The sequence below is a fragment of the Balaenoptera physalus genome, assembly GCF_965194825.1.
Source record: "Balaenoptera physalus genome assembly, chromosome: 10".
Classification (NCBI taxonomy): domain Eukaryota; kingdom Metazoa; phylum Chordata; class Mammalia; order Artiodactyla; family Balaenopteridae; genus Balaenoptera; species Balaenoptera physalus.
Window position 1 is genome coordinate 72,566,556 of NC_138889.1, and position 25,905 is coordinate 72,592,460.

At 45.9% G+C, this 25,905-nt stretch overlaps 1 protein-coding gene across 7 annotated transcripts in view; it reads left to right on the plus strand.

Moving 5' to 3' along the window:
* Positions 1-25,905, plus strand: part of INSC (INSC spindle orientation adaptor protein) — a 129,937-nt gene that overhangs the window by 28,143 nt on the left and 75,889 nt on the right. For 6 of the 7 annotated variants that reach the window (XM_082476548.1, XM_082476551.1, XM_082476546.1 and 3 more), the window contains exon 2: positions 13,620-13,720. The exons of the other annotated variant lie outside the window; for it this stretch is intronic. In XM_082476548.1, coding sequence (XP_082332674.1) covers positions 13,620-13,720 — 101 coding nt within the window. The remainder of the gene's footprint in view (positions 1-13,619; positions 13,721-25,905) is intronic. 7 annotated transcript variants of the gene reach the window in all.

Consider the following 25,905-nt stretch of genomic DNA (forward strand, 5'->3'; position numbering starts at 1 on the left):
GCTTTCAAAACTTCTCTGTCTTTTGTGCTCCTTAGTCTTATGAGTTATCTAGGGTATGTATATCTTTTGCATTTTTCCTGCTTGGGATTCATTGGGATTTCTGGATTTGAAAGTTGTTTTGTCTTTCAAAAATTTTGAGAAATGTTTCAGCCACTATTTTTTGGATATCACTTTTCCCCCTATTCTCTCTCTTATCTCCCTTTAGAAATCTGAGTAAATACTTGTGAGGCTATTTTACTTTCTATTCCTTAGCTTTAGTTCTCTCGTATTTTTTGTCTCTTTCTCTCTCCGGGCTGCATTTTAGATTATTTCATTTGTTTTGTCTTTTAATACACCAATCCAATCTTTAGCTGTGATTAATCTGTCCAGTGAGTTTTTCACTTTAATTATTATATTTCAAATTTATATAAGTTCTATCTGGTTCTTTCTGAAATCTGCTTGATCATATTTTATAGCCTCTGTTCCTTGAAAATGTTTCCAAGACTGTCTTTTATTTCTTGAAGCTAAATTCTCTAATCGAGTTTTTTCCCTTCATAGATAATGTGAATTCAGGCTACAAACCTTTCTGAAGGTCATATTGTGGTCATTAATCACAGGAGAGACTTTACTTCCCTTTAACCCAGCATCAAAGTTGGGAAAGACAACTTTTCTTGCACCTTCTGAATAGGAGATTTATTTCTCATTCACCTTTGCATTGGGTTTCTGACCTTCTAGACCACTATTTTATTGTTTCCCTAGCCCCTAGGATTTGTCCCTTGTCTGCCCTACCCCGTACATACATGGAAAAGAAGCTTAGGGAATACAGCATTCAGCAGATATTCTCAGGACAAAAACTGCCTTCAACTCTTGCTTGTTATTATTGGTTCCTGCTTTTGCTTTCCTTTTGGTTTCTCCAGATTTCCTACATTTTTGCCAGCTAAGTGATACATTTTAAAAACATTAAAACATCTTTATCAATCCTTTAAAATTCTTCTTATGAAGAAGTATTTTAAGATATATGTTGTACCATATTGCTGTACATAAAATTCCTGTGTGAACTTTCTCTATAAGAAAAGAAATCAATTTTCAAGTAAAAATCAGATGCTAAAACATAGTGGCATAGTATGGATTTCCTTAAAGAGAGGGTACAGTCATTACCCTCACTCAACTTACTAGCTATGTACAGTAGCAAATTATTGAATCTCTGGATCTTCATTTCCATGTCTTCAAAATGGGGATAATAGTAGTACTAATTATTCTGAAATTTTTTTTGGAAATAAATTAACTTATAAAAAGAACCTAGAAGTGTACTTGACATACAGTTAAGTGCCCAATACCATATTTCATTAAATTTAAGATGCCACAGATTGTAAGATGCCCTGTGACTTCATAAAAAAGAAAACATGCTTTCAATTAAACTATGACACAATGCAAAGATGCCATTGACTGAAATTACATCCCAATTTCATATGTTAAAATATGAAAAAAATGCATCTTAGAACCATCTGACAATACTAAATTTTGGCTATTATTATGAATGGATACATATAAGCAAAGACTACAGTGATTGAGAAATGGAACCTTAGTCTCAATTGATAGGACTTTAAATGTTTGTAGATATTTATTCCATTCTACCATTACCTCATCAACTTCTGGACTCTGGCTGTATTGTGCATGAATTAGAGTCCGTGTCCAGAAGGCTAATTGTCAGTAGACAAACACAATATTCTACCATCTTCTCCAAGACTGAAGAGGAAGGGGAAAAACGTATTTATTGAGAGATCTCTGTGCCTAGCACACTTATGAGTGACTTAAATATCATATTTACTTTAATTTTCACAATTAGGTTAATTGAGATTAGTTGGTGCAACAAACGACCCCCCAGATATTAGTGACTTAGCACATTATGTTTATTTCTTGCTTACTACACAGACTGATATGGGTTGGGTGACTCTGCTTCAAACTGTGATTCAGGACTCATCTTTTCCATCTTTTGGCTTTGCCATATTGGCCTTTCCAGATGCTCTGGCATCACTCAGGAGACAGAAAGGGGAAGAGAGAGGACCAGGAAGAAAGCATACCTTTCATTACAATATAATTAAAAAAAAATTTAAGACATCAGAGTTTGATTTATTCCTAGGTAACTTGTTGGAGGAAGAAATTACTATAGGTTAGGGTGGTTGGAGGCCTCCCAGATGAAGTAGGATTAAAGCTGAGTCCTGAAACATTGATATTACTTAGAGATAGAAAAAGAGAGTTGAGGAGATTTCAGTCTGGATGTGCTGGAGTGGCATGACCAATGCGTAGAATTACAGAAGAGTAAGATGTTTTTGGAGAACCATGAAACACTCTCTTGGGGAATGACTAACATTTATTGAGCTCCTACTCTGTGCTAGACACTGTGTAAAGTACTGTTCAGGTGCTACTGTGATATATGGCTTCCTAAACATAATTGAGCCTCAATAAGACAGCATTCTATGAATGGGCTGTTTTTCATGTTTGACCCACTCCGTGCCCCAACTAATTAACTCAGATAATCATATTTGGAACATGTGGTCCAAGTACCTGACACTGCACCCTCACATAGAGGATTCTTCATCTGAGGACGTTATGATAATGACAGTAGGATTTGTTGAGAATGACTGTGTTGTGCTCTCACTCTGGGTTATTCTATTTACAGTCAATGGCCCTAGAATGGGTTCCGATTCCCTGTCTTTTGTTCCTTTTCGTTAGTGAGCTGCTGAGAACCCTTTGCCATTGAGGCTGAGCCAAAGTTCTGGTTCAGTCTGGACTCTCCTTCAAATGCCCCACACTACTTGGGTCACATAGGGTATGAACTGGGATGTTAATTGTTTCTTCATGGCCAATGTTACTGATTATAGAAAATGTCTTAGTGTCGTTGTTTGTGCTTATTCAAAGCATGGTCTCTATGTATGAGGTCTTTATCAAATCTCCTCCATTTGAGGCTTTTCTTCTTCTCAATATATGTAATATATCCTGCTTTTTAATCCCCTTTAGTGTGAAGGAGCTCTCTGGGCCCGAGGTCTGGGTAGGATCTTTCCTTAGGCACAAAGATAGATATCATGAGACTTCCCTTGTGACACCTTTAACTTGTCTCCCTGGGTCAAAGTAGTTATGGTACTGTTATTTCACTTGCTCTTATAAGCATCATGCAGGGTACATGATCTTATGTGATTCTTACAACAACCCTGAAAATAGATTCAATTCCCATTTTCCAGATGAAGAGGCTGAAGGTCAGAGAGCCCTAGTAAGAGACAAAACTGGGATTGGGATTCCAATCCCGAGCTTTTGGATTTCCATAACCTCATCATGCTACTTTCCAGATGTTACTGAGTAACCTCCAGTTTGGAGGATTTGAGAAAGAAATTAAATCAGAGAAGGTCGGACTATCATGGTTGTTGATGTAGCACTATGGTCTGCTTATGGCTTTAGAAGTAAGAGAAAATGACATTTGTGAAACTGCAAAAGAGTGTACCGTTTCCTCTCTTCTGTCCTCTTTCCCAAGGGTATATAGACACCCTCAAGCTGGGTCCTCATCATGACTCAGAGAGGGAAATAGCTTGCCCAGCGTGACCTCTGAGCGTGATTTATGAAACAGGATGTATCCAAATTTTCACCACATTGGAGCTACTCAATTTTCTCTAATGGCCTTTATCTGAGAGTTATGTCTATTCGTGGCAGCCACGACCAGTAAGTCATTAGCTTAAAGTATACTGATTGTTAATTTTAGCATCCTGGGCCCTGGGCCCAGTGAGAGAGGACTCTTGCTTTTGCGAATTGAAGCTAAAGAACATTCGAGCAGTTCGCTGACATTTACATCAGGAAAAGTTAGAAAGTAAGAAGGGATAGTTAAAAAGTTAATGAGTAAGAAGCAGTTGACTAGCTGGACATAGTTCAGGAGGTGGCAGAATGGCCTCCGTTTGGCTGCCTCTCTACGGGTACTGTTTTCATCAGAAGAGAAATGGAACCAATCTTTATATCAAGCACCCCTGGGTGCAGGGTACTTCATATATGTGATCTTACCGATCTGCACAGCAGTGCCATGAGGAAGGAACCATCACTTCCATTTCATCCTTATGATATAGGAACCCCGCTTTACAGATAAGGAAACCTACTACCCAAGGTCACACAGCTAATAACTGATGGAGCTGGGATTTGAACCTGGGCAGTCTGCATTCTTAACCAACAGAGCTCTGGATGGTGGTGGCCCAAAGGCCCAGCCAAGCCTCCCTCAGGGACTGCATACCACCTAAGGTCTTGGAGGTCTGGGGCACCATTTTCTCACTTATGACCCTTAGAAAATCACCAGCTCAGGGCCAGCTCACAGATGCCAGTAACTGCAGTTTCCTTGTGTGGCTCAGGGCTTGGTGCTCCTCTCATGGGCATGTGGAGTGTCAGAGCCCTGGTGCTGGGAAGGGCCCACCCTGAGTCACAGGATGGGGGCATCCATGGCTTTCCTGCATCCAGGAGCCTGGACCTCCCTACAGGATTGTTTCTCACGCTCCTTCAGGGGAGGCTGCTGAGGGTTGGCTTTGGCAAGTTGGAACCATTTGGGGGATGGGTGGTCATGTTAATCAGGGACTGGGACACATGGGCCTCAGCCAGGAAAGCTTGACCGGGCTCTTTTTCCTCCAACCTTTGGGGACTCATGGGTACCTCTGAGTCAACCTGCCTGTCCCATTCCAAGGCTGAGCTGAATCAGACTAGGAACCCCTGGAACTACCCTGTCCACCGTCCATTCCCCTGTGCTTGGTAATCATAGCAAAGGAGAGAGAGCAGGTGTAATTATCCCTGTTTTACAGATGGGGAACTGTGGCACCATTGATTTCCTAGGGTAAATCGCGCTGAACCTGGATGGGTCTCTTCGGACCCTTAACAGGCAAAGCCTTCTTTGGATTTCCCATGGGAGGAGTTTATGGGAGTGAGGAGACCTGGGTGCAGGCCCCAGGTGTAGCTCAGCTTACTGTGTGACCTCAAGCAGATTTCTTCCCCTCTCTGAATGTCTCTCTATCTGTTCATGCTGACCTCTCTGTGCTTCTGTTTCCTCATCTGAAAACTGGGGACAATAATAGTAACTTACTTCATAGAGTTATTTTGAGGATTAACTGTAAAGCATTTAGAACAGTGCCTGACACACAGCACCTAATAAGTGTTTCTCCCTCTACTCCTCCTCATTTTTGTATTATTATTATTATTATTATTATTACAAGGGGGTAATCGCTAATGCTTCCTATTAGTTCTAATACTCTAAGATTATGATGTGAGCTCCTCCAAGAAGGCTGCCTGGATTTTGGCTGGCAGCTATGGCCTAACTCCTGTCAAGTTCATGGACATATTTGTGCATATGGGATTCCTGTTACTTTCCAGGTAGGGACTAGAAAGTAGATGTATCCAGTTAATCAGGTGGAGGCATGGGATCTTGTCTGTGCTTTACTGAAACTATTCTGGCCCCAGAATTGAGGAGCAGGGCTGAGGTCTGGGTGGGCCCCCTCTACCTGATGCACAGTCTTTCTGGGCTGCCCATCCAGGCTTTTCAGGGCCTGAGGGGACAAGGCTGGCTCTGTGAGCCCTGAGGTCTGTTCTACCTACTTGCTGGGCTCCTTCGTCTGACAGCTGTGAGGGGCCCTCGGGGCCTCCTCCAGGGAGCCAGCGCTCTCTATATTTCATGAGGCTCGGTCCATTCAGCAGGCCTGGGTGGCAGCTTGCTTGGTTTCTTGCATCTCCCCTGGGAATAAGCGTTTTTAAAGTATCTGATCGCTGCAGGAGGCTGGCCACCGCAGCTATCAGTACTGAAGTATCTCTGATGACTATTGCCACCCATGGTAGACAGGTCACACAGAGGCCCGGAGAGGGAGTGAGGAGGGAGGCCCATTGTCGTTACTTCACAAAGCTCATTGCATCCCTCCTTTCCACCCCCAGGTCCCCACCTCTCCAGCCCTAGGGCTTTGGGGGGGGGTCCCCTGGGAGATTGTATTTGTAAATGAACTCCGGCTGCTGGTCTCATTCCCTGAGGCCCATCCACTCCACTGTTCACCATGGGAGCTGAAATTCCACTCTGATTATTTCACTCTCCTGTTCAAACACCTTCAGTGGCTCCCATCATCCACAGGATAGAATCTAAAGAATCAGTTCCTTTCGTATGTAGGACTATAGAGGCACCTTCCCTCCAGCCCCTGGGAGAGTCCCTAATACCTGCTCCATTTTCTGGTCTCCTTGCTATGGCTCACACTGCTCTCCTGACACTGAATGTCTTTGTCCCATCTTCACCTGGCAAAATCCCACCCTGCATTTAAGACTCACCTCCTCTAAGAAGTCTGGCCTATTCCCCAGCTAAAAGTGACCACTACTTTTTCTGTATTTCCATGCCACTGGGATAGCTTTCTCTGAACTCTACCACCAGCCCAGAGGGCTCCAGCCTTCTAGAAACACTTGCAGTTCCCTAACCTTACCATGCTCAGGATTCGGTGCCTTTCACGCGCGCTTCCCTCTGCCCGCACATACTTCCTTCCCACCCCTTCTCCTTCCCTTATTCCCACATTCTTCTCTCAGCTTTGGGAGCATGTCCTGAGAAACCTTCCATGACCCCTCCCACCACCTTCCATTCTCACCTACTACTGCTTGGAGGCCCTCTGGACCTCCCTTAGCATCCCCTTGGTTACCTGTTGTTGTAGTTTTCGTGCAGCTTTGGGACTGTCTGTTGGTACACCTGTCTGTCTGGAGAACCTGATGAGCATGGAGCTGGGGGCAGGGAGGGAGACTGCCCAGGGGTACCACCAGACAGGGAGGACTGCAAAAACTCAGGAGGGGCAGGTGGCTTTGTCTCACGGGTGTTAGGAAGCAGAGCCCTTTCCACGCAGTGTGTATGGTTGCAAAAGGCCCTCCAACTGTTGTCTCACTGAATTCTCTCAACAGCGTGGTGGAAATAGGTACCTTTGTCTCCGGTTTACCAGTGCGGAAGCTGAAGTTCCTTCAGTAAGAACTCACCTAGTCAATCAACAAGTGTTAATTGATCTGATTGTTATGTACCAGGCACTGTGTCAGGAAGCGGGTGGGGTGGTGGGAGTGGGGAGGAGATACAGCCGTGAGCAGGTCAGACCTAGTGCCCACCCCTGGGATGATCCTCAAGGGAGAAAGACGTTAAGCACTAATTTCACAGTGAATTGTTTAATTATAACTGTGATAAATTCCATGGAGGAGAAATAATGAGGGGGTAGGGTATTGTATGATGAGGGACTTGACTGAATCCCTGGGTCAGTGCCTCTCCTACCCTCCCCCCCACCCCCCTTCCCCAGCTCCCATTCCTCTCTCTATTGCTGCTGCTGGAGCTTAACTGCTTTCCACAATATTTGCTGTTCTGCTCCCGTTGACAGCCCTAATGGATTCTCCAGATGAAACAATCCCAGCCCTGCCTTGAGCTGTACTCGGATTGGCCCATTAGACAACGGCAGAAGCTGCCCTTGCTCTTGGTTCTAATTGAATAATTTACTGTAAATAGCCTTCATTTCCACCAAAGCCCAAGCTGGCTCCTTAGCCAAACGGAGGTGAGCAAGGGCTGCCTCTAATGGGATGCAGGGGCAGAAATGAGCAGTTGTCCCAGCAGGCATTGAATTAAATCAGAGACACTTAAGGCCTCAAGTCCTTCTTGTAAACGAGCCACTCCTGGTGGGGAGACACAGCCGAGAGCCCTGCAGAACCCAGGCTGCCAACTCCGGGGTAGGATTTCCAATGAATTAGGAAGGCCCTTGGGCTGTGGGTGGAGGTGATGGAGTTTCCTCTTTCCTGCTACTCCTGCAGGTGTCCTTTTCACCTCTCTCAGGGGCAAGGTAGCATCTCTGCCTGAGACATATTTCTCAGCTCTTCCTTCCATGAGGAAGTATACTCCCACTTTGAGGCTAGCACGTGCCAAGTGCATGATATATTACATTGAATTATATTATATTATATTATATTATATTATATTATATTATATTATATTAATCTATAAGGGAGTTTTATGAGTGATCTCATTTAATGCTCATGAGGCTCCTAGGAGGCAGGTATAATCAGAGAAACCACATTCATGAGGGTTGATGTTTCTCCTAGGGTCATGTACTTATCAGGCACAGAATCAGGATTTGAATCCAGATCTACCAGACTCCAAAATTCAAGTTCATTCTGCAATACCAGCGAGGACAGATGGCATGGGGCAGAGGGGTTACCTTGAATTCATTCTTGGTTTCCTGACATGCTGAGCAGCTTTGGAGGGGTTCTACTCTCTCTGCTCAATAGGATGAGTCTGGCTTAGGGCAGTGGGAGGGGGCAGCCACCCAGCACGCTTGAAACAGGTCTCTCTACAAAGCTGGTGACACTTTATTTATTTATTTATTTTTAACATCTTTACTGGAGTATAATTGCTTTACGATGGAGTGTTAGTTTCTGCTTTATAATAAAGTAAATCAGCTCTACATATACATATATCCCCATATCTCCTCCCTCTTGCGTCTCCCTCCCACCCTCCCCATCCCACCCCTCTAGGTGGTCACAAAGCACCGAGCTGATCTCCCTGTGCTATGTGGCTGCTTCCCACTAGCTAGCTATTGTCCATTGTGTAGTGTATATATGTCCATGCCGCTCTCTCACTTCGAAAGCTGGTGACACTTCAGGCTTTAGCTGGGACTGTGGCTTCCCATCCCCTGATCCCTTTAGGACCCATAACTCTGTCCTTACGACTCACCAAAGGAACCAACCAATGAGCAACAGGAGAGATGTCCCCACTGTCTGTGCCCCTCTTCCTCCCACCATTTGGGTGCAGTGTTTGGATGCTTCATTTTTTGAGCACTGTTCTGTCCTCTGGCCGTGTCACTGAGGTCCGACACTTAATGAAGCTGGAGGACTCGTGGTTTCGGAGGTGGGAGCAGTGGGAGGCGCTGGTGAGAGGGAAGAGGGCTCAGCTGTGTGTGAAGGGTAGAGGCTGTGTGTTGCCCCCATGGAATGGAGTCAGGCTTCCTGTTAGCAAATGCTGGACCTGTGTCACTTCTGTTGCTCTTATCATCTTCACCAGCACCTCATCTCCCCTCTGATCATAAAACCTGGATACCAGTCCTCTGTCACCTACTAGCTGTGTGATCTGGGGCAGTGCACGTAGTTCCACTGAATTTCAGAGGTCTCATCTGCAACAAGGGGATGATGATAGTATTAAATGAGTTAATACTACATGAAGCATTTAGAACAGTGCCTGGCACATAGTACACACTCAAAAAATATTAGCAATTATTATTATTATTATTCTTTGTACTTTTATAACATCAGCCAGATTAACTCTTGGTAGGCCCTATCTCACCTTCCAGATTTTCTCTCTTACCTGTTCCCCATGCCCAGTGAATAGGAGCTGTGGCTCCTCTGAGAGCTAATCTGATTCACAATCCCAGCTTCAGCCATGTAGGTGCACAGTCCCACACTGAGCAAGATGGGGTTTCAGACATCCAGGATTTTGTCCCATTGAGGGAAAGAGGCATAAATAATACAGTCTGTGCCTAGGGCAGTGATACACGTGCAACCCAGATGTCCCCAAGAGGGCTCTCCAGCCTCTGGGAACACTTGCAATCACATGAACCAAGGTTTTGTTAGCAGGCAGCCTCCAACTGGCCTAACTGCTGGGAAGCTGTGGATGAAATGGAGGAATGAGGACATCTCAGCCGGATGTTTTAACAAAATCAAGATATATTAGGTTTATTGCACCCCCCTCAGCTGAGAGCCCAGCGGTTGCTAATGAAAAGGAAGAAATTGTTTGAGCATGATTTGTTCCATCTGGGTTCTAGCTGGCTTCTCCCTGACGGGCTCACAGGCCAGTGATTAGGAATCTGTTCTAGGATTTCGTGGTCACCAAGATGTGTTTCTGGAATCTACCTCTTGGAAAATCAGGATATTCTCCTGCATTCAGGGACCCTTTCTCGGGGTCCCTCAGATACGACTTGATCAGATCCAGGAGGTCCTCCAATATTCTAGGGTGTGCTCACAGAATGCTAACTTGTTCACACTTTAAAGGGCCTTGGAACTTCCTGTGTCCTTAAACTTTCCTTACTGTCACTTGCCTTAAGCTTATTCCCTCTTCAACCTTTTTGCTCTGCCCCCTTTCTTCTCCATGATGAAGATGGAGCTAAAATAAGATCTGCTTGCTCACTGAGCTCTGATCACGTCAAAGCATTCACTCTGAGATGGTGGTATTTCCCTTTTTGGTTCTTTCATCAAACACATTGAAAACGGAACAAATACCTCATCTTGTTGTTTCTAGCTTTTTTCTTTTGTGCCATTCTTTTCAGGCTGCTGACTCACTGGGTTCCAAAAATATACCTTCTCAATAATGAAAGTAATGAAAGTAATAAAAATCGTGATACTCCTGATGATAAAGAGGCCTCGTGGGGCACTGTTATTGTGCTAGGTGCTTTATATGCTGTATCTAATTTTCTGCATGTCCCCTGGCAAAGCTGACCACGGGGCTGAACACACCGCAGACTCTCAGGACATAATAATAACTATTTATTTAGCTCTCAATCTGGCCTGACACTTCTGCATTCCTGATCTTATGTCATTGTTATAATAGCCCTGTAAAACAGATACTATTATTCTCAGTTGCAGATGAAGAATTAGGGCTCAACATAAATGTATTAAAAATTCATTCCACTCATTATTTCTATAGACATATCTAGTGTTTGCTAAGTGCCCAGCCCTTGGAACCAAGTGGTCCCCGCCCTCCAGGGTCTCACAGTCTAGTGGGGTCTGCAGAGCAGGGAACAGGAAGTGACAGTGAGTCTCTGGAATGATCTAAACCCCTAGTTTATTCTGGGCTTCTTCCTCCCTATACTTTTGAGATTCACTTTTTTTTGTCTTTTATTCCAAGCATCACAAGGGGTACTTTATGTCCAGCCACATCACTATTAATTAAAGTCCTCCTCCGTTCTTTTCTCATAAGGGTCACTTTTAATCATAGTGTAAGAGTTTAATTTTTCTGGGCTTGAATTGCTGCCCTCCTCAGCTGTATCCTCCCACAAGTTCATACTTGTGGTTTCTCTGAATGTCTTGAAATCTGCTGTCCTCAAACTCAGGATATGACAAGTGACAGACAACCATCTCTTGACTATTGCTTTACCCAGGCAAAGGTGACAGAATCTCCATTTTCTTCAAGGAGGGCTTCTTCATTGGCTTGGGGAAAGAGGTGGCAGAGAGGGAAGAATGGGGATGGGATGGGGAGGCAGGAGACAAACAGGTGTGCAGCTGATTTCATGGAGGAAGAAGAACACTGTTGTCTTGGTCTAACCTATGAGGCACAGGCAAGCCAATAGGTGCTCAGTGCTGGGACTGGAGGCCCCGGAACCTGGATCACCTTTATCAGTTAGGCTGCTTTTGGGTATGCTAAACCAAAATCCTCACTTAGACAAGAACTTTATTATTTTACATACTAGGAAGCCCAGAGGTGGGCCAGACTCAGCACTGGTTGATTCAGTGGCTCAGTGATCAAGAATGCAGGTTTTTAAGTGTAAGGGCAGACACTATCAAACTCTTAGAGGAAAACATAGGCAGAACACTCTATGACATACATCACAGCAAGATTCTTTTTGACCCAGCTCCCAGAGAAATGGAAATAAGAACACAAATAAACAAATGGGACCTAATGAAACTTAAAAGCTTTTGCACAGCAAAGGAAACCATAAACAAGACCAAAAGACAACCCTCAGAATGGGAGAAAATATTTGCAAATGAAGCAACTGACAAAGGATTAATCTCCAAGATTTACAAGCAGCTCATGCAGCTCAATAACAAAAAAACGAACAACCCAATCCAAAAATGGGCCGAAGACCTAAATAGACATTTCTCCAAAGAAGATATATAGATGGCCCACAGACACATGAAAGAATGCTCAACATCATTATCATTAGAGAAATGCAAATCAAAACTACAATGAGATATCATCTCACACCGGTCAGAATGGCCATAATCAAAAAATCTAGAAACAATAAATGCTGGAGAGGGTGTGGAGGAAAGGGAACACTCTTGCACTGTTGGTGGGAATGTAAATTGATACAGCCACTATGGAGAACAGTATGGAGGTTCCTTAAAAAACTACAAAAAGAACTACCATACGACCCAGCAATCCCAATACTGGGCATATACCCTGAGAAAACCATAGGTCAAAAAGAGTCATGTACCAAAATGTTCATTGCAGCTCTATTTACAATAGCCAGGACATGGAAGCAACCTAAATGTCCATCGACAGATGAATGGATAAAGAAGATGTGGCACATATATACAATGGAATATTACTCAGCCATAAAAAGAAATGAAATGGAGGTATTTGTAATGAGGTGGATGGAGTTAGAGTCTGTCATACAGAGTGAAGTAAGTCAGAAAGATAAAAACAAATACAGTATGCTAACACATATATACGGAATCTAAAGGAAAAAAAAAAAAAAAGGCCATGAAGAACCTAGTGGCAAGATGGGAATAAAGACACAGACCTACTAGAGAATGGACTTGAGGATATGGGGAGGGGGTGGGGTGAGATGTGACAGGGTAAGAGAGTGTCATGGACATATATACACTACCAAATGTAAAATAGATAACTAGTGGGAAGCAGCCGCATAGCACAGGGAGATCAGCTCGGTGCTTTGTGACCACCTAGAGGGGTGGGATGGGGAGGGTTGGAGGGAGGGAGATGCAAGAGGGAAGAGAAATGGGAACATATTGTATATGTATAACTGATCCACTTTGTTATAAAGCGGAAGCTAACACACCATTGTAAGGCAATTATACTTCAATAAGGATGTTAAAAAAAAAAAAAAAAAGAATGTAGGTTTTTTTCCTCTGTGTGCCTGCTTTCTTCTCCAGCTGGGTCCCCTCTTGATTGCAAGGTGGTCTCTAGCAGCAATGGAGCAACGTGGTTCCTTGTTCAGGTCCAATGGGAGGGATACGATCTCATCTTGTGGCTGGCTTGCAGTTAAGGACAAAGTTAACTTTTCCTAGAAGCAATTCTGTCATGGCTCATTGGCTTTAATTGAGTTACATGCCTATTCCTAAACCAATTCCTGGCAGTTTGGGTGAAATTACATCATATAAAGTGGAATGGATTTGGGGAAGCAACCACCATGCCCATTACAGGGTCACATTTCCCAGGCATAAGCAAAGTGAAGAACCTAGTACTATGACAGTATATATTGATAGTTAGGGAATTAGCATAGAGAGTTGCCAGATTTAGCTAATAATACAGGATGCCCAGTAAAATGTGAATTTCAGGTAAACTCTAAACTTTTTAAGTATAAGTATGTCCTATGCAATATTTGCTAGTCTATGTGTCCCAATATTTGGTGCAAAGCAAAATGGATTAGGTACGTGTTGGGCCATGAGACATAAGAAAAGATTCTAGGGGTTCATAGTGGGCTAGGGGCTTAGAATCAAGATCAGATCTGAGTCCTGCATCGCTTGTGTGAGGATAATGGAGTATAAACTGGTTCAAACAGCAGAGGAGGGCCGGGGGCCTTCCCTCCACACCTAAGATGACTCCCTGTGGCCAGGATTTGGGAGAGAAAATGATTGCACCTCCTCACTCGGGGGGCCCTCGTTGACCCCATCCTGCCTTCTCTTTCCAGGGCCCCGACCGCTGTGGGCAGGCTTTGCTGCAGATTGGCGTCAACATGATGGCGCTGCCTGGAGGCCGCCACCTGGACTCCGTGCCCCTGCCGGGTCAGCGGTAAGTCCCATTGCTGTGTCTCAGGGCCAGGCCTGCCCCATCTGGACTCTGGCTGAGGCCCAGCCCCAGGATCCTGAGGTTTGCAGGTGGCCCCTTCTCTCTGTGCACTGTGCTGGGGAGGAGGCTTAGGACAAGGTATCGGGGATGCCACAGTCACTCAGCAAATACAAATGGAACTGGGCCCTGGGGCACAGAGGAGTCAGCCACATCCTACCCCAAGGAGCTAGTTTAAGATCCAGGCAGACAATGAAACAAAGAGTCAAGTGAAGTGTGCTGCTAAGATAGGGGACCCCAGAGGCAGCTCTGGATCCTGCCAGGGCCAGGAGGCTGGAGCCACTGGGGGAAGTGGCCTCTCTGAGCCTCTTGGAAGAGGTCAGCCTACCATTAGGTGGCTTTCTCTCAGAGCACCAGGGAGAGGAGTGGGCACAGAGCTGATCCTTGGCAAACACTTGTTGCCCTGAGCTGGGCAGTGTGGGGAGGGGGAGGGAGGAATAACACTGAACAGCAGGTGAGGCCCGGATGATGAGCTGAGAAGCAAAGACCTGAGGCTCTAGAGCTGCCTTCACACAGGTGAAAGGGATGGGGAAGCAGGTGTAGATCTGACATGAGTGGTCCTGGAGGCCCGAGACAGAAGCTAAGGTGGAGGCACCAGGGCAGCAAATCTATGAGGACCAACTGTCCCGGTTTGCCTGGGACTGTCTGATTTTGGCACTGAGATTCTTGTGTGCCTGGAAACTCCTCGGTCCTGGGCAAACTGGGATGGTTGGTCACTCTAATGCAGGTTTGATCTATGGAGGAACTTTGCAGTTTGAGTGCTCAAGGCTCAAACTTAGCCCTTCTTTTCTTGCTCAGACATTTTGATGGGGATGTTTCGAGGCAGCAGAATCCAAGTAGCCCTTGTAAGGCCGTTAAATCGTTGTTCTGTTCTGTAGTGTTTTGCTTTAAATATATTATGGTACCACTACCATCTCATCTCTACTAACCCCTCACCTGAATTGCAGGGGGTTTCAACTTATTTACGTCATGCGTTTCTACATTGTTTGTTTGAGCTTTGAGTATTATTTTATAATCAGAAAAGAGTGGAACCGTTCTAGATGAAGAGGAATCTTAGTCTTTCCATCGCCTGTCCTGCCCAGGTAGTAGGTTGGAAACTGTGTATCCAGATGGGCAGCAGCAGCTGTGGCAGTAGGGCTTTGGGACACCTCCACAGAACTCATGGGTGTTGGGATGGTCAGACCAGAGGCTGTGCTGGGGGTGGGGAAGCTGTCATCACAGGGCTGTTTAGGACAGTGGTTAGGAGTTGGGACCCACTCCTCTACCCAAACTTGATTCTTGGTTCTGCTACTTATTAGCTGTGACCTCAGGCTTCAGTTTATTGATCTATGAAATGGAGATATTTATACTTACATCATCAGGTTGTGATGAGGCTTTATAAAGACGTATAAAGATATATAAATCACCTGCCTGAAACATAGAAACTGCTCAATCAACGTTAACTTCTTCTTTAAATAAAGAGTACGTCCCCGGACTAGAGAATACGGAGCCAAGGTAGATCACATCCTGACACTCTTTCAGCCCCTGGGAACCACTGATCTCTCTCTTCCAAGCTCCTCAGAATTTTTGAAGATAAAAGAAAGTTAAATTACATAAAAATGATTTAGGAATCAGATCATTATCCTTTTGGAGTCAGGACAGGTTTTCTAACTGATATTGTACAGTAAATACCTTGGGAGGAAAACACCAGACTAATATGATTCCACAAACACTGCAACCTGCAAAAAAAATGTTTGTTTAGAATGTCTTCAACCTTACAATTCTGTTAGAGCAGGGCAGGCTGCAGAGAGAAGGTGGTATTTCCTTTAATATAGTCATAGCCTGGCATTGGCAGGGCAGACCTCCCCAGGACATTGGGGGAATAGAATCCTATTAATCCTCTACCACCCTATTAATCGTCTGTGTTCTAGAGGCATGTGCATGAGCGACGTTCACAGCGGAGGCTCATGTGTATTTACAGGATGTCAGAGGGGTTCATTTGTCCAATCTGATGCCACATTATGGGCAGACAATAGCAGCCACCTCTTCTTTCCTCTTGTTCCAAGCTGTAGAGGCCTCTCTCGTGGGGAATAGCACCGTGGTTATTGTCTCCAGATAAATAATTAATGCTGGATAATTGACTTCTTTCCTTTGTGTTCCACTGAGGCTGAATTTCACTCTGGAGTGCCATTGTTCATCTCAATGTACAAAATAAATAAATATGATCAAGTTGTGTGGGATCATCTCACAGCCTGGGTGAATCATGTGGGTTAGGCCTTTGGTATTTGAGATCCTTACGGGTAAATAACATCAAATAGGGCTTTTCTAGGTGCAGGCTCCTGGAAGAGAACAGAGGGCAGGGGGCAACTGAGTCTGAGGCCAGGCGTTGGGATCCTGAGCTGAATTGGTGTGGGCGACAGGAGGGTGTGTGATAGGTCTCTCAACACTGACTGTGTCTGAATCTCCTGCGAGGTTTTCGTATTTAAAAATAATAAAACAGACAAGCCAAAGAACAAAACCCTACTCGTGGAAACTTTAATGTGGGAACTCTAAGTCGTTGAAAGCATATAGGCCTTGGAATCAGACTTGGGCTCAAATCCCAGCTCCCCTTCCTATCAGCTGTGTGACTTTGGCTGCCGCCTAACCTGTCTGAGCACCAGCTTTATTGTCTGTAACAGGGTGTCAGTCATAAGTGCTTTAAAAGGTCATGTAAGTGCTGGGGTCCAGGAAGGAAGGTCTCTCTAGGCCTCGGGGTGCCAACCCACACATCACCAGGCCATGCCTGTAACACTAATACACCCCTCCTCCCTCCCTCCCTCCCTCAGCAGTGGAAACCCTCGCAAGCTCAGGTTCAGATACTCCCCTGGAGGTTCACGGACTTATTGGTGGGATTGAAGGGGACAGGGGATCAGCACTCCGGGTAGCAGCAGACTGTAGCTGCTGTGTCTCTAGCTGATCTTTGCTTTCTTCTTGCGTCTCTGGGCTCCCATCTTTGTGTCTGGTACACTGATTCCCTCCATTGGCTCTGGGCTGGGTGGTAGTGGTGCTGGGACCCAGCCATGGTGGTCTGGGTGTTGTCACCTGTCGGCCTGCTCCCGGGGTTGTGCTTTCCACCATCGCAGCGTAGCCCTCATCTTCTGCAGGGATCCTGATGGCCCAGTCCTTTGATCTGACTCTCTCTATGGAGAGATTCCTGCAGGGTGGGCTGGAGGCCAGTCTGAAGGATGCACGCAGGGCCACATCCAGACATGTCCTCCCTCTCCCTCCCTCCCTCCCTCCCTTCCTTCCTTCCTTCCTTCTCTCCTTTCTTCCACTACTTCTCTTACCCACAGATCAAGCTGGGACACTGACATTTTCTCTCTGGTTTCCTGCCAGTGAGGGTGGGAATACTGATGAAAGGGCTGGGCTTCACTAACCCCCATGACAAAGTTGGCTCACTCTCATCCAGCATTTGCTAAAAGCTGGATGCTTTTACACATAGCAACTCAGTCCTCACGATAGCCCTTGTGTATTATTATCTCTATTTTGCTAATGAGGGAGCCATAGTTTAGGTCCTCTGGGAAGCAGCCATTGAGGTGGAGTTGAGATTTCAAGATGGTTATTAGGGAGTGCCTTTGGGATCAACACCTGTGGAAGGGAGAGGAAGGAAGCAGGCCTGGGCAGGGGGAGCTGGGGAGCTGGGGAGCTGTGCTGCCTGCTTGATGACGACTCAGCTGACCTCACAGGGACCTTTGGGATCAGAGTTGTTCATTGGCCAGAACCTTCATATCCCACCTTGATCTGTCATTGGAGTGTGTGGGCAGGCATGACCTCAGGTGAGGTGGCTCTGAGGCAGTATCTGGGGGACCTGCCCGCTGGGGACAGCAAGTCCTTCCTTGAGGGGGAATCTGAGGGGCACATACAACACCCATCCCATGAGGAAATGAGGCTTGAGGAGGTTAAGTCACCTACTTGTCCAGGAAAGGCTGACAAGGATCAGAGCAGAGATACACGTTCCCAGACGGTGCTTGAACATGAGTGCCGGCCAGCATTCTATCCTGGCTGTCTTTTCCACGATGTTCTTGAGAGCATTGCACAAGCAAATCATTCACTCATTCAGGTAGTCGTTTATTTGCTAGCCTTCCACATAATTTCTCAAAATATGTATTGAGTGCAGATCATGTGCTTTGTATGGGGCTTGTGTGCTTAAGGACATGATTGTGACCAAATGCGGTGTGGTCCCTTCCCTTGTGGAACTCACTACTTTATCTCTTGACTTGATCAGGCCTGGTTTTGTAGCAAGTATACAACCTGAGGCTTTTATTTGGGGTGTCTCACTTGAGGGAATCGCTTTCTCACAATGTTTCTGTTCAGCCTGGAGTCTGAGACGAGCCAGGGCTGGATGCAGCTGCAGCTAGTGGCAGGCGGCCTCCTGGGTTGCCCCTGGCCTGCTGGCGAGGACCCACCCAGCTTCCCTGAGCCAGTGGGGCCATTGCAGCCCAGCCCGTCTCCAAGTAGATAATGGCTTGCATGTGTACACCCTTGGTCTGTGGCTGGTTTTCTGCTGCTGGGCTGCTTTCTGCGCCTGCGGTGAAATGTGCAGACTGTAATTGTCAATGGGATAATTGGATATTTTTCTGTTGTTTAAAGCGAAAGGAAGGCTAATCAAAGCTAGAATCAAATTCCCTTCCTTCTCCCATCTCCCAAGAGAAATCCACAGAAACACAGGGCGTGACCTTGTAAAGGCAGAGGGACAATGATTCAATAGATATTTTTAAGAGGAGAGGTTGGATTTAAATTCCCTTATGGTGCCAGGAACTGGGATCATAGAGGTATTCAATGTTGTTGCTGGAAGTTTCCTCAGAGCTCCCTGCATTATAAGATAGGGAAATTGAGGCGCAGAGAGGGAAATGGAGCTGCCATAATACTCTTCAGGCCCCTTCCTGCCCTTTGCGGAGTCCTGCCTTTCCTGGGCTCTGTTTCTTAAGTTTAATCTCCCTCCTAGCCTCCAGTAAATTCTGGCAGCTCTGTGTCCTAGCCCCAGTGGAATCTTCTCGTTAGCAATGATCTGTAATAGATATCAATTTCATTCATTCACTCGTTCATTTGAATGAAATTTACTTCAGGCTAAGAACTTACTCTGGGCCAGGCTGTGAGTAGTACTATAATGAGTTATGTAAATGTCAACCTTCCTGCTCAGTAATAAATGTCCTGAGGGCCAAAGTCATTTCTGATTCATATTTGTGCTCCTTTGGTTAAAATGCACACAAAAGGAACTCAAAAACTGGTTGTTGAATGAATAAATGTTTAATAAATGTTTGAAAACTGACTAGCAGCTGAGGAGTTTCAGGTGACTGTGAGAAATTTAATTCCATAGCTTGGATTTTGTTCCTTTCTCCAAGACACTCCTCTGTTTGTCTCCAGCAAGCTATTCTCATTCTTTATGGTAGAAAAGTGCCGCTTGGAGGGAAAGGATAAGCTAGAGTTTTACCTTGATTAATTTAAATACTGTTTCTGAATGGAAGCCAGAGATTTAATGGGTGGAAGGAGTCAGACAGTTGGAGAGACATTATTTTTTCTTCTAAAGAATAGTGATTCAGAAATATTTTTAATCTTCGGTTTTAATTCATTGGAAAAAATGTCTCTGCAATTTTGTCATTAAATGTCTTACAGGAGAGCACACTGTAGTGGGGAGGAGCAACCAGGGACCAGAGGCTGGCCTTCCTTCCATCCTGTCTTCCTTCCTCTCTTCCTTCCTTCCCAGCCCTGGCTCTACGCTAACATGCTGTGTGTCCTCAGACAATCCTTTTCCCTTTCTGAGCTTCAGTTTCTTACTCTGAGAATGAGGAGGTAGGCAAAAGTTTCCCCAGGGACCCTTTTAGCTCTAACTTCTAGAAGTCTGTGAGTGACTTTTGGATAGTCTTCCCTTTTCTCGACAAAAGTATCCCACTTCAGTGCCTCAGGGCTATGAAAGAATCTCATTGACCAAAACAAACAGGGTCTTATTCCTTCCAACGAAACTCATGAAGAGGTTTAGTGTTGGCCTTGTAGCTGGGATGGAAATTGTAAGACATTTTAGTTTGGGAGCCCCTTCCAGCATTTGAGGGTGTGCCCTATTCAGGTTTTATGGAAGCCCCGTGGTACAGCCTGGAGAAGGACTCTTCTCCAGGGGAGGGGATAGAGCGCCCTGCTTTGCTAGGTTATAATACAGATAAATCCACGAAACCTAGCACTCCAACATGCTTCTTGATTTGAAGTTCTTAGTTTTGACTGAATTCATTCCACCCCTCTGACTACTCTTAGCAACTTGCCATCTTCCCAACATGTGGCTCCTCGCCTCCACTGCTTTGCACATGTTGTTTCTTCTGTCTGAAATCCTATCCAACTCTGCTTCTTCTCCTGGTGAACTTGAAGGCATCCTTCCAGTGTTGGCGTGGGAAGCTTTCTCAGATACCCTAGTTTGAGTTGAACATCCTTTCTGTGCTCCCAAAATTCTTTCTTCTTACTTCAAAACGCCATATGGAGCATACTGAACCATAATTGCTTATTTACAATCATTCATTTATTCATTCAGTAAATGTTTATTGAGTGCCTATGATGTGTCAGGTGCTGTGCTAGGTGGAGAGATTATGTCTCACTGTAATAGAAGGTCCTGCCCTCTTGGAGATCATATTCTTACCACCTCTCCTTTATAATCCCAACACCTAGCCCAATACCTTGGCCCACTGGGGTGCTCAGTAAAGTTTGGAGGCCATTACCAAGTATTCTTGGCATAGAAATGTATTCTTTCAGAAAACTCTCCACTTCACACAGCAGGTGGAATAGAGTAAGGTAGAGAAATACAAATTCCAGATTTTGAAGGAATAATTAAAGTTTCATTCTGAGTGAAAAGAAGTTAAAATGAGCCAACAGTAATGTAGGCAGAGATTTCCATAAACTAATGACCCCCAATGTTTTGGGGAACTCTGGATGCCAGGCCAGCAGGATTATCTGGCAATGAGGAACTGGTACCAGCAACTGGGGACCAGGACATGGGTCTGCTGAACTGGGAAGAATTGTTCCCTTTGGCATCTGAAGGGTCAGGCACAGTTACCTTCCCCCAGTGATGGGCTTTGAAGAATGAGGAGGGCAATCTAAGTGGCAAGAGCCGAGGCAGGGCAGGGACAGTGAAGGGGTGGGGGGACCCTTCGCAGCCAGAGTCCTGAGAGGGTCACTCCCCACTCTGCACGGTCTCCCTGGCTTCCCACTCTGGCAGTACTTCTGGTGCAAACTCGTCAGAGATCTGTGATGATGGGGCCAGTGGGCCAGTAGTTCTGTCCTGAATTTAAATAACATACACCCTGTTCTCTCCCCAAAAGAAATAAGGCAAGAGTTTGAAAAATGACTAGGCATACTGTAGTCTTTAAATGATCACCATCTTTAAAAAGACATTGATAATCAGATAAGGGAAGTCCAGCATAGGAGAAAGAGCCCCAGCTGTGGATTTGAGGGTGTGAATATCAGCTAAATTGCTGAAGACCATTAAAGAACATAGCATTTAGGTAAGACCAAGGTTCTGGTCTCAGACTGCATTGATTCTTGTTTCTACTTATCTACCATGAGACCTTGGCCAGGTCACTTCACCTCCCAAATCTCAGTTATGTGACCCTCATGGGATTGTTTTGAGGGTTAAGTAAGCATTAAGATTCGTTCTAGCATTTAGCACATTGTCCAGAAAGTAATAAGCACTCAATCAATTTTAACTTTATTATGACTATTAACAATGAGGTCTTAGACAAGTTAAGTAATGCCTCTAAGCCTCAGTTTCTACATCTGTAAAATGGGTTGGTAATCGCCAACCATCAAACCACTGTGAGGGCTGAAGGAGAGAGTTCTTGGTGCCCAGAGGTGCTCTATTGTTTGTAATTCTCTCTGCTTTCTGTGTGGGTAGTTAATTCCTTCTGATTTTAGACATATTTTAGGGAGCCCATTTTTTTCATACTGTAATACCTTAGTATAAGACTATACTCCTCCCTTCCCCCACCCCAACTCCACCCTGGATAATTCCAGCTTAAAATAATTTATCTGACCAGTCTCCTGGTATGTGGAGATGATTGTGGTTACATCTGGCTTTGTGTTTGGAATCTGCCAGGCTCCAGAAAACCCAGATTTGGGGGCTTAGTCACCTCCTTCCAGATGTCCAGGAAAGCCACCATCAGGGAGCAAGGAGCAGGGTGACTTGGGGAGTAGACATCTACTTCTCTCAGGGGCTCTTCTGGATACTGGACAGGGCTCCTGTGAGCCCCATTCACTGTCTGGGATGCCCTCCCTGCCCCACAGGCAAGGGGACATCTTCCCAGCATCAGGCTCAGATTCCAGCTCACCATGGAAACAGAGGAAATCCAACCCTGGTCCTGGCCCCTGGCCCCTCCAGCTCCTTGGCTGGAGACCCTACAGGCTCCTGACTGTGGTGGTTTCCACCATGAAGGGCGTGTGACTCACTGCCAGTCCATCTGCTTTGACCTCAGTTTTCAGTTCCTTCCTTTGTATGAGAAATCAGATCATCTGTACTTGCAATGGAAAGATTTCATGTATAGTGAGATGGCAGCTCCAAGTTCACGGCTGAGGATGGTTGAACCACTGGGAGTTGCGAGGTGCAGGGACAGCAGGCAGAGCCTGCTGCACAGAGAGAGCTGCCCTGTTTAACCAGACATTTTATGTTGGGGTCAACCAGCAAATGCAGTAGGAAAGGTGGAGCCCGGAGAACCAGAGAGCTAATGACAGAGAATCTGATGAGCTGTGCAATTATGGGATGCTCAGCACTAACGCAGTCCAAACCGTAAGGAGCCACAGTCCCCGGGCTCCAAAACTGAGAAGAACATCTCATTATGTGGCGGCACAGTGACGGCGGCTGGGAGTGGACCGGCTTGTGGCAGGGCTGTGCCGGGTTCACCAGGCCTGCTCTCCTCTCTGGGAAGGTGTGGGGCCTCTTTGAGGGACCCCTCTGTAGGGCCTAGACCCCGCTTCCGCTGTGGCCTCGTGTATCCCACTTGTCATCGTGCATCACCATGAAACCAAGCAAAATGAAAACTAACTCCTTCCTGGATGGGTTTCCTATCTCAGTCAGGGCAGCACCAGTCACACAGACCAGAGACCCAGGAGCCAGCCTTGCTCCTTTTCCTCCTTCACCCTCGTATCTTCTCATCTCCCTCCCAGACCACCCACTTCTTCCTTTCCCATGTCACTGCCTTAGTTCAGCCTTCTGTCCTCTCTCTGCTGTATAACCATCATTTCCCGACAGGTCACCCTCCTGTATGGTATTTAACTCACTCCAGTCCATTTTCTACTGAGTCTCTGCACAGTTGTGTCACTGCCCTGCTCTAAAATGTTTTGAGTGTCTCTAAATTGCCTTCAGGATTAAATCCAAATCCCTAATCATGGTATTCAAGGTCTTTGATCAACTGGTCCCTGTCTCTCTCCTTAGGCCCCTTCCTGGCCACCCCTCATAGGCCCCTGATGCTTGATTCCAGTGAAACTTCTGGTTGTATTACTATTTTTATGTCTCTAGGCATTTTTGTATCTATGTGGAAGTCCTTCTGTCCTTGTCATCCTGGCCAACTCCTCTCCTCTAAGAACCAGGGCAAATGTCATTTCCTTTGTGTACATATTCCCAGGCGAAGTCAGGCCCTCTGTCTCCTGTGATCCCAGACTCTCCTGCTCACAGCTTCTTGCTGGCAGCGTGGTGTTTAGTCGATACGAGGAGAGGCTCTGGGCTCTAGAGCGTGGGTCTGAGTGATGGCTCCACCACTTACCCACCATATGACCTCTCCCGACAGAAGTCTCCTTGTCTGTAAACGGGGGTAATAACAGTCTTCTCTCCCAGGGCTGTGGGGAGGATTAAGGAGTAATATATTGAGAAGGCTTAGAACACTGCCTGGCTCATTGCTGGAACTCAACACATCAGCTACTGTTGTAACTGTGACCAGATTGGATTCTTGGTGCTTTCTTGCCTGTTCGGGGTCTTGCCTGAGCTGTGTGAGCACTGGGATTTTCTACTGTTCAGGTTTGTCCTCAGCTTCTAGAACAGGCTGGTGCTGAGAATGCACACAGAAAACACCAGGACATCAGGATGCATGTACTGGCTGCAGGACCTGGTGGAACAGGAAGCCGCTTCTGGCCTCTGCATCTGGGGCTCTTTTGAAGCCAAAGCCTAAGGATGCCTGGAGTCCGCCCACAACTGGGGATAGAGGACTCTTGGTCAGAGCCTGAGGCTGGGGATGGAGCGAGAGTGTGGTAGAGGAAGGGGGTCCAAGTGCTGGGGGCTGGAGGCTGATGGAGTCTATGGCAACGGTGTAGACCCGCTCTTGGAAACCCTCTAGCGGTGACTTCTGGACTCTCACCTGCCTTTTCCAGAATCCCGCAGAGGTACCAGGATGGCGACTGACATGTAGGATATGTGAATTCTCCTAAATGTTCCACTTTGGCAAATGAAAATACTCTCCTTAAAGTAAAGAGGAAAGACAAAGCTAAACCCTCTTTAGTCTACACATCAGGTCCTGTGTTACAGCCGTGAAACTTGAGGGCAAGCAACGACTCAGCTCAGGCATGTGAGAATGCATTTATATCTTTACCTGACAGTATTAAACATGCCATCTGGGCAGAGCACGGCCTTTCATAATGCAATTTAGAGTGGCATTTAGGACAAGGGGTCTAGAGTCTGATGGGCTGGGTTCCGAGCCAAACTTTGCCACTTACAAGCTGGGTGATATCAGATAGTTCATGTAAACCTCTGTAAGCTTCAGTTTCCTCATTTGTAAAGATAAGATGATTATAGTGCCCTGCTCTCAGGGTCACTGTGAGAACTGCATGAAGCCATCTCCTTGATAGTTGGCACAGGGCTCAGCCTCAATAAATGTTAGCAGTAATGATTATGGAGCTTATCACAATAACCCGATGAGACGGTACAGCGGTACAGGTCATTGTTATTCCCATTTGATAGATTTTTAAACTTAATTCAGTTCCATAAATAGACACTGAGCATTTTCACTGTATCGGGCCCAGTGCGAGGGGAAGGATGCAGGGTAGGCCTGGTAGAGAGAAGCCCTGCCCTGCTTAAGGTCTAGCAGATAAACAGGTAGTTAAATAATTGAGACCTGTGTCATGATGGGGGAAAGACAGGGTGGTCCAGACACATGGGACACATGGGACGTAAGCTCATCTAGGAGTCAGAGACACCTACTTCAGGAGAGACATTTAGTGCAAGATTCCAAGGATACGTAGGCATCAGCAAGGTGAAGAGGAGATGGGGAGAGAGGGATCAGAATCTGCAAAGGCTGGGAGGCTGGAAGTCTCAGCAGAGGTACTTGAAAGAACTTGGTGAGGCTGAGACAATGGTTTGGGAATGAGGGGGAGAGCAGGTCAGGGAACTGAGGCTCAGAGAGGGCAAGCGTCACATGCAAGGGCACACAGCTATTAAGAGGTGAAAGTGGGATGAGGACAGAGTGATGGATCCTCATCAGGTGTTCTTACCGCGAGTAGCATCATGCCGGCTCTCATATGTATACTGACAATGCGCGTACACACACGTATCCTTTTTAGAGTTTCAAAAGTAAGTTTTTCCTGAGTTAACGGAAGGCCAGGGAGTACTAATAGTGTCTTCAAAATGCCAGAGTTTGATAAAGTTAACAAGACGGGCTGCTCCTGAGTCATCAGAGAGGAGGCAGCTGTGAAATGTGCACATGAAATTGGCTCCCTGGACTGGAAACCATCACCTGGAGCCAAATTCATGTTCCCTGTCCTTCTGAAACAGAAACGACAGCGCACTCATGGGTGCTGGACAGTCTGGGGAGGTAGCCAAGGCACAGGCTCTGGAGGCAGGCGGACCTGGATTGAGATCTAGACCCAGTCATTGGTGAGCTGCAGGAAACTTTCTGAGCCTCACTTTTTCCTGTAAGACGGGGGATAATAGATAGCATTCTGTAACTGCAAGACAGATACTGTACCAGCAAGCACTTGATACGCGCCTGGCATGCAGAAGGTACTCAAAAAATTTTTCCTTTATAGCATGCTTGGAACTATGCTAGATTTTTAAAATATTGATTTGTTAGAGTCTCCAAGTCTCTTCCCTACCTTCAAGTCCTTCTATAGATTGCTGGAAGCCAAAACCTGGAGAAATGGACAGGACAGAGTGACTC